Below are 8,616 nucleotides of genomic sequence, written 5' to 3'. Positions count from 1 at the left end.
ACCCTAACCCTAACCCTAACCCTAAGACTCTCCCGTCGACGCTTCGCACCCTCACGATTGCGCTCCACTCGATCGGCGATACGAGTGGTACAGAGTCCCAAATCGAAGCCCGAGACACGCGCCTTGCGGGCGCTGCTCGAGCAGCTGGCATCCGCCTTCAGATTCAGCGCTGCGCGACGCAAAACGAGATGTACCGACTTGATCTCGAGGAGTGGGCGGTGTCGGTTGGTGCGCTGTAACGAGCTCACTTCCTTATACCCTACATGTTGTCACGAATTTCCGCGTCTGCAAGACTCCGGCTGACTCGACTGCCGAGTGAGAGAGCTTGGAGAGAGCGTCTCTTGCGGACAATTCGTGAGACCGACTCTTCACACAGGCTAATTCGGACGATGCGCTTCGCACAACACCGCTCCAAACCTCTCGCGCTCTCCCTCACCAGCACGCGAAGCGACGGATCGTACAACAATCTGCGAGTTGCTCAAACGCGATGCGACGACAGCTTGGCGAACCTGACCTCCTTCTCCACCCGATCATGCAAACGACTCGACGAGGGTGTCCCGCATGCCGCCAATGGCGTTCTGGTCCTGTCCCGCGAGCTTGAAGACCGACTCGATGACCGAGATTTCCGTCGCAGTCGTGTCGAGGCCGGTGAAGGCGGTCCAGTCTGTGCGAGAGGCGGGAGTCAGCGGGCTTAGAGATGAGAAGAGCGGGTATTGACGCACCGTTAACGATCATGCCCGCGCCGATGACATCCGAACCACGGTTGACCGTTCCCGCCTGCGAGACGAAGCGGAGAGTCAGCCTCGCGAGAATGCTACGAAAGACGCGCAACGCACCACGAGAGGCACCTGCAGCAGCGACGAGAGCTCGTCCTGGTCTTGCACGCTCGTCTTGGGGTGGACGAGTGCGCCCTGGTTGCTTATCCGGCAGTAAGAGCCGACGAGCACGTTGTCCGCAATCGTTTGGCGGAAAACCTCGACCTTGAGGACGTCGGCGATGATCTCCTCCGTCTCGCGGTCAATGTCGGGATGGACGAGCGCGACGTAGTCGTTTGCTGCGATGATGTTGCCGAGCGCCGACAGTCGCTCCTCGATCCGCTGGATGGCGACGGTTTCAGGGAGCGAGTTGCGAAGATGTTGCAGCTCCTGGTCGGTCGTCGAGTTGGGGACAAGCAGGCCGTGACGGTTGCCTGCGGAAAGGAGCGGGATTAGCGGGCGTTCCGAAAAGAGTTTGGCTTGGTGAGCGGCGGAAGGACCAGTCCACTCCTGCGTTCTTGTGCCAGCAGAGCGCACTCCATCCCGTGTTCTCCACGCGCTTCCGCCAGCCCAGCCAGCCCTCCGCCGGGACAACCGCTCGCAAGCTCGCGACGAGGAAGGCCACCCTCCAACTCGACCGTCCGACCCCGATCTGCCGTCGTGTAAACCTCCACACCCAGAGTGAACGAACGCACCTGCTACGAGCCTGCCGATGATCCTGGTTCCACCGATGCTCGTCTGGACGACGGGAACGACGTCTCCCAATTCCGCCTCGAAGGTCGAGTAAAAGTTGGACGAGCCGGTCGAGACCGAGGTCAGGCAGTACGAGTTGGTGAGGGACGCAAAGACGCCGACCTGCGCAGAGTGAAAGCGAGACGAAGTAAGGTCAGCGAGAGCGGCTCGACAACACCTCCCACAACCCTCCAGCCGACTGTGAGAGGTCCGCCAGACTCACATCAGACGAGTTCTCGAATCGTGCACCTGCGAGAACGCCGCCACGTCGAGGGTGATGGCATGTAAGCTCGGGGTGCACTGTGCGGCGACGAGGAGATGAGGGAAGGCGGTTCGGACGCACGGATGGCCATTGTGAAGATCTACGATATCGATGCGAGCGTATCTAGCAGTGGCAAGTGAGCGGATGAGCCTGGAGGGTGGCGTGAAGGGGAGAGAGCCGCGTCGACTTGTTCCTCCTCCTCAACCTCATCCGGTCGAGTCAGTCTACCCCGCTTGCGCTCTCTCTGACTGGTTCAAGTCGACTGGACATGTACGCTGGTCGACTCTACGGCCCAACTGAACCGGCCGCACGGTCGAACGGCGCTGAACGGTGCTTTCGCGGACGAGGGTTGTCGGCGAGCGCGATGAGGGCATTGCCGTGCGGGTGCAGGGTTGGAAGCGCTTCTGACACGATTACCGACACCACATCAGACCTCTCCGACCACTGGCGAACAAGCCGCTGACCTTCGACCACTCGTCCGCCTCGTCCCAGCAGACTCGCACAATCATGGATGCCTCCGGAATGAACCCTGCTACGGCTCAGGCCTTTGAGATGATGATGCGGGATAAGCAGGTGCGTCCGCGAGACTCGGCTTCCCTCTGTCCGTCGAGCTAACCTTCGCCCCGCTCCTCCCGAATCCAGATGAAGGACTTTATGGCTCTGTACCAGGGTCTTGTCGCGCGCTGCTTCAACGACTGCTGCAACGACTTTACCTCGAAGGCGCTGAGCTCTAAGGAGGTGCGTTGCGCTCGCCCCTTTCGGTGAAGTCAGGCTGATCCGGTTTCGTTCCACTTCCGTAGGAGACCTGCGTCCAGACTTGCTCGGACAAGTTCCTCAAGATGAGCGAGCGCGTCGGCCTGCGATTCAGCGAGCAGGTGCGTTGCCGGGACTGGTGTTTGCGGTTTCGAGGCGCCTCGCTGACAGGTGCTTCACTTCCCCACGCTTGCACAGAACGCCGAGATGATGGTGCGCCAGCTTCACTCGTTGCTCATTCCGCTCGTTCCGTATTGACGTTTCATCGCATCGCAGGCCCGCGCCCAGCAGCGCCGCTGAACCCTCGACCTCGACTTCACTCTCACTTCGCCACTCCTCCCTGTACCATATCTCGCCCGCATGCGCAGATGCCCCTCGCACAGTCTCTCGATGTCGCATGAACACCTAAGGAACCTGTAAACAAGACGTTCGATGAGCGGATTTGGGCGTGCGAGCGGGCGTGTGTGGGCGTGCGGAAAATGCGATGCTGAACGAATCGCTGCCGGCTTACGATGCTCAGGTAGAACGAGTTTGCTCGGGCGAGACTCGCTGGGGAGAGAGAGCTGCTTGCTGAGGAGCCATCCTGCTCCCCTCGAGCAGTCGACAACCTCAAAACACCGGTGGACTGCGAACGACTGGGAGTTGCAGGTATAGACAAGCGAGAGAGAGAGGACAATGCTGCAACGAGGTCTGCACAGGGCGCGTAACGAACGACAGGGGAAGGAGCGTCTATGTGCAGCATTAGCGCGGAGGGCGAGGGTGATGGAAGCAACAGGTGTCGACGGCGGGGAAGGATATAGGTGCACCAGGGTAGTTGAGCGAGGCCTGTACAGTTGCGAATGCGAATGCGAACGAGGTGGTGCGGTTGCGATGGACGAGAGGGGAAGGGAGAGAGACGGTATGAACATGGTCGAGAGGGAATCTAGGACGCCTGGGTGAAGCGCATGCCCATCCGCTCGACGCTGGGCGTGACGCCGCCGTCGCTTGACGCGGAGGGACTGCCTCCGCCATGCGAGGCGGCGGCTGCGGCGGCGGCCTCGACGAACGACTGGGACCGATCGAACGGGCGGAGGGTGAGGTTGTTGGCGCGGAAAGACGGCCGCTTCGGTGCGGGCGTCGAGGTTGGTGCGGGTGTCAAGGTGGGCGAAGGCGAAAAGGTGGGCGTGTCGACGGGAGAAGGGGAGAAGGGCGACAAGGAAGGGTCTTCGTCGATCGCCTTGGACAACTCGGTCGACGCCGAGTCGAGCGTGCGAGTAGTCGACTCATCAGCCGAGCCAACGATGGGCGGGAGCGGCGAGTGCGAGCGGGACGACGCCTTGATGGTGCCGTTGCGATCGACCGAGCCAGTCTTGGTCGGCGCCTCGTCGGAAGGCGGGTCGCTCGTGTTGGGGCTGGACGCGCTCGCCCCGCTACTGGCAGTCCCGCTCGACCCGCCGCTGCTCCCGCTGGACCGGTGAGCCTGTTCCTCTGTAGCAGAGGCGCGTGTCTCGCCGGACTGTTGCTGCGCCTGCTGCTCCTTCTGCTTGCGGAACGGCAACCACCGCCCGCCCTTGGCCTCCTTCGGCAACCGCTTCGCCTCTTCCTTCGCCCGCTTCGCCGCCTCTTCCCGCGCAGCCTTGGCAGCCGCCCTCGCACCTTCGGGTCCAGTCAGCCGCTTGACGCGCTTCTCGACCTGCCCGGGTGCAGGACCGGCGCGAGCGGTACAGGGAGGGGGGAGGAAGGCGGACGAGTCGACCGAGTCGGCGAAGGAGGACGTGCCGGCGCCGATCGTGTCGAGCGAGGGAGAGACGGGAGTGTAGGGCGAGGTGTGCGTCGAGGACGAGTCGGAGGACCAGATCGAGGCGAACGACGAGGCGACAGACGGTCGTCGGTTGTGGTCTCCGCCCAGGTCAGGAGACGAGAACGCCGAGCTGGGTGGACTCGCAGGACCGGCAGTCACGCCGAACGGGTAGCCATAGTCGAGCGACCCTCGAGGCGGGCCAGCAATCGTGATTGCCGTCGTCGGCCTCGACGGTCTGCGCTGGATGTAGATGCGCAAGAGGTTGCCATCGAACTCGGCTCGAGGCGCCGAAGTCGAGACGTCCGCGCCGAGCATGACGAGTTTCTCAAAATGTCCGCCGTTCTCGCCGTACGAGTCGGCGACGATGTGAACCTTGTGACCACGGCGCATCGCGACAGTGATGTTCTCGAGCGAGAAGCCGGGGAGGGTGACGCGGAGGACGATCTGGAGCGGGTCGGAACGGTCAATGTCAAGCGAGGCGCCGGGAGGTTCGGGTCGGTGGTCGAGGACTGCGCGCGCCACGGAGATCAGTATTTGTTACGCAAGTAGTGAAGCGCACGCATACTCACACTCGACATCGGCCGTCTTGGGCTTGTACACCTCGAGCTCCTCGCCCGCGTCGTCCGTCCTCACCTGCCCGCTCGCAACAGCCTTCTTACTCGGCCCTTCGGCACCGCTATTGCTCGCACTGCCCGCCGCCGTACTCGTCGCTGTCACCGCGCCTGCGCTCCCGGCGCTGCAGATCGACGACGCGTCCGAATCGAAGACCCAGGGACGGCCGGACGAGCGAGTCGAGAAGGTCGAGAAGGTGTCGGTCGAGGAAGGGCGGATGTCGGCGGAGGCGAGGGCGGCGAGAGGTGAAGGCGCGACGACGGAAGAGAGGGGTGAAGTCGAGGTTGCGAAGGGGTACAGCGCACCGACCGAGCCGTCGAGCGAGAGACTCGATCGGGCGGAGTGCGAGCTGGGAGAGCGCAATGAGGTAGATATCTGAGCCGACGTGCTCGGCTGAGGGTGATGGAGGGGGTAGTGAGGGACGGGCGGGGCGTAGGCGAGGGGCGAGTGCGCGTAGGAAGCGGAGGAGTACGGTCGCGAGGAAGTCGACGCCGTCACGATCGAGGGAAGCGCTCGTGCAGTGGAAGGCAGAGACGGCGGCTCAACGGACGACATGGCAGCCGCAAAGTAGCCCTCGGCCGCCCGCTGCGCCATCCTCGCCTCGCGGCTGTCGCCCTGCATCGAGAACTGCTCTATCCGCCTGCGCAGCTCGTCGTCGATCTGCTCCATCCCCGTGCCCGCCATGCTGACCGGCACGAGCTGGGGCGGCGTCTCCAGCGGCGGGCGGCAGTACTCGGTGTTGGTGGAAGATCGGCGACGGCGCGGTGGCTCGTTCAGCAACTCCTCAGCGTCCGACTCGTACCGCACGCTCGAGAGGGCGGTGCAGTCGGTCGCGGTCGAGGTCGACGAGCTGACGGATGCGAGGGTGCGGATCGACTCGTCGGACGAGACGAGCGGGTGAGGTTCGGGGACGGGGCGGTGTGCGTGCGAAGAAGTCGACGTCGCTTTGGCGGGTGCCGCCTCTGGCGGTGGCGAGTGCAGTGGTGGGTGGAAGGAAGCCATGCTGGGCCGTGCGCGGCGAGCAGCGCGACCGGTGGCGAGAGCCGGATCGCGCTGAGTTAGAGGGGTGCGACGATCTCTTGGAAGAGCGGGGTCTGAAAGAACAAGCTGGCGGCGGGGGGGAAGGGGTTCGGTCAGTGTGAGGTTCCGATAGCGCGCCCGGGTGATGTCGACAAGGGCTGCCACGCTCGAGAGCGCATCGAGCGGGCGGGTGCAGCAGGTCGAGCGTGTTTCTGGGAACACTCGAGCGAGCAGGCGCAGGCGAAGATCTTACGGAAGGCGGGGGGAGTCCGTTTCGCGAACCTATGAGCGCATAATCCAGGGCGACCCGTGTCGCGCAATTTCCCCCTCGCATCCGACCCGCGCAAAGTGATTGCGCACTCGCTCGTCCCCGCAAAAGACAATCCACAGTCGCCAGAGAAAGTGAACGCACGGGATCAGCGGGTGCGAGACGAGGCGAAGCAGGGGGTCGCGCTAAAAGCCAGGCGGTGTACCGATGTCGCAGCGAGCCGTTCGAGCTGGCTGTTGGGCGCGTGAGGATCGTGACGGTGTACTCGAGTCTGCAAGAGAGCATTCGAGCCCAACGAGGCGAGTCCTGGTCAGCGAGCGAGTTGACGACGTCGCGCCAAGTGAGCGAGTCGCCCAAAGAGGGAGGGCGGCCGACATCCAGCGACGACAGCGTCCCGGCGGGTCGTTCGACCGTGCATCCAGCTCCTAAGATCCGCCTGAACCATCCTGCACCACCACAACCCCGCCCGGCGAGCGAGAGAGCGATCGCATGCCAACTCGCTCGAAGCGCCCCACCAGCGCGGTCGTCCTGCCCGTCCGACGCCTCCAGCTGAGCCAGTGAACAGCCAACGCACCTGCTACAAGCTCGTTGATGCGCCCTGGCACCCGTGCGTCGCGCCTGCGCTGTCGTGTGAGCGAGTTGCCGAGTTCCACTTCGAGCGGGCGAGTAGCGCGAGAGGACTTGCGCTGCGGTGCGGGAGGCGTCGCAGGGGTACAGTCGAGTGGCCAGTCGAGGTGTACACGTGTGTGTAGGTCGCGAACGCGCTGCCGTGCGGTGGTCGGGCGAGGTGGATGCGAGAGGACCTCCCTCCGGGCGAGGTTGGCTTCTCCTCGCACGCTCACCCGCTCGCTTCGGTTGCTTGACAGGCTAGACTGACTATTCGAGACGTTCTCTCACACCCTACGCAAAAGCGACAGTCCCGCACGCTGTCGCCGCCTCTCTTGTCCTCCTCGTCCGCTCACCGCCAACCACCGTCGTCCGCCTCGCTGCGCACGGTACAGTACTCAGAGATCCACGGTACACCGAAGCTCCATTCCCTCGCGTGCCGCTTCCGATCGCTCTTCCCCAGCCTCTCTCTCGTCGTTGCTCTCAGATTGACGAAGAGGGGATTTATTAACTGCGTCATTCATCCCCGCCTGTGTACAGTATCTCCGGCTTGTAATGGACGCATTATAATGCCGATAACCCGCGCGGAAGTGAGCCCACTACTGTGCTCTCGCATCCGACGTACGTCCCGCTCGATGCGCACGTCTTGCGTCCCTCACCTTCCCCTGCCCGAGCTCTTCGCACGAAGCGTGTGCCGAGATTGCTGTTCTTCTCGCCCGAGGTCGTCGAGGTCGCACACGAGCGAGCGAGCGAACGACCTCCTCGCAGCCCAGCGACGCGACGACGAAGCAGCAGCGTACTCCCTCCCAGGCGGCACCCTCCCAACGAACCCGTGCGATATGCTTAAGCTCAAGGCGCCGCCTGCCACAGGAGATCGGCCAGGTCGAGAGAAGCCCGAGTCTGCGAGCAAGATACCCGGTCACGGACGGACGGATCGCTCTTTTGCGATGTGGCTCGCTGGCTGAGTATGTAGGAGCACGTAGTGACGGGGTGATCGGTGATCTGGGGAGGAGCAAGCCGATGGGAGGGACGAGGTGAGGAGGGCGGGAGAAAGAAAGCTGCGTCGAGCAGTGATGAGGAGAAGGTGGACGAGCGCAAGCTGTAGTCGCTCAGCTCCTGTACAGAAGCTCGGCGTAGCAGACAATGGTTCGAAACCAAGCGAGCCGTACGCCAGTCTCCTGAGGAAGCGAGACGACAGAGTCCAGCGTCAGAAGACGGCGTTGGCGCAAAAGTCCGGCGTGGGCATGCCCTGCGCTCTGCCGCTCGACTGACACGCTGTAACACACTCGTGCAAATCAGGAGAGTCTCCTGGGCCGCGGATTAGGCGATTCCTTGCGGGCGAGAGGTACTCGGAACAGACTGCTTGCTGGACCAAACATCGCTTAGTGATGGGCAGGATGGGCGTGACGCGGGAATGACGAAGAACTGAATGATCGAAGGCGACGGCTCATCCGCAAGAAGCCTGGCGTGAAGCAGCAGGAGGAAATTGAGGCGAAAGAGGGCGAACGACAAGTTGGCCGACAGCAGCACCAGTTGCTGGACACTCTGTACGCTCCCAGCCATCTCCTAAGTCCAACGCGTGTCCCGCCAGCCCGCCTGAGCGATGCCCACCGTGGATAACCCTCCAAGCGAGATGACCGGGAGAAGCGGGTCGAGGAGGACGAGCACGGCGAGGGCAGTTGCGCGAGCGGCTTTGGTAGCATTCAAGCAGTTCAAGAAGACGACTGAGCACCCGTCGCAGCCCTCCCGAGCTGTTCGATGCGAAGGGTCGCCGGCCAACCTTCGTCCCGACTGTCCTCCTCCTCCTCACCTCGCTGCACTGCTCGCC

General features: G+C 63.3%; 3 protein-coding genes across 3 annotated transcripts; 1 reads left to right on the top strand and 2 right to left on the bottom strand.

Moving 5' to 3' along the window:
• Positions 1 to 530: 530 nt before the first annotated feature.
• RHTO_07926 (translation initiation factor eIF-6) lies at positions 531 to 1,840 on the bottom strand (the record flags this gene model as incomplete). Its single annotated transcript, XM_016421581.1, has 6 exons — positions 531 to 664; positions 723 to 777; positions 837 to 1,189; positions 1,451 to 1,610; positions 1,711 to 1,736; positions 1,831 to 1,840. 6 exons carry the CDS (start codon positions 1,838 to 1,840, stop codon positions 531 to 533), a joined length of 738 nt encoding a protein of 245 aa, XP_016274174.1.
• Positions 1,841 to 2,256: 416 nt separating this feature from the next.
• RHTO_07925 (mitochondrial import inner membrane translocase subunit TIM9) lies at positions 2,257 to 2,802 on the top strand (the record flags this gene model as incomplete). Its single annotated transcript, XM_016421580.1, has 5 exons — positions 2,257 to 2,322; positions 2,392 to 2,487; positions 2,550 to 2,624; positions 2,701 to 2,715; positions 2,779 to 2,802. The coding sequence occupies 5 exons, from the start codon at positions 2,257 to 2,259 to the stop codon at positions 2,800 to 2,802; spliced, it is 276 nt and encodes a 91-aa protein (XP_016274173.1).
• A 622-nt stretch (positions 2,803 to 3,424) lies between these two features.
• Positions 3,425 to 5,896, bottom strand: RHTO_07924 (HSP20-like chaperone domain protein; the record flags this gene model as incomplete). The annotated part of the gene is made up of 2 exons (XM_016421579.1): positions 3,425 to 4,791; positions 4,852 to 5,896. 2 exons carry the CDS (start codon positions 5,894 to 5,896, stop codon positions 3,425 to 3,427), a joined length of 2,412 nt encoding a protein of 803 aa, XP_016274172.1.
• Positions 5,897 to 8,616: the final 2,720 nt, after the last annotated feature.

Source organism: Rhodotorula toruloides, assembly GCF_000320785.1.
Source record: "Rhodotorula toruloides NP11 unplaced genomic scaffold Scaffold8, whole genome shotgun sequence".
NCBI lineage: Eukaryota > Fungi > Basidiomycota > Microbotryomycetes > Sporidiobolales > Sporidiobolaceae > Rhodotorula > Rhodotorula toruloides.
Note: the sequence above shows the minus strand (reverse complement) of the source record. Positions and strands in the feature narration are given on the sequence as shown.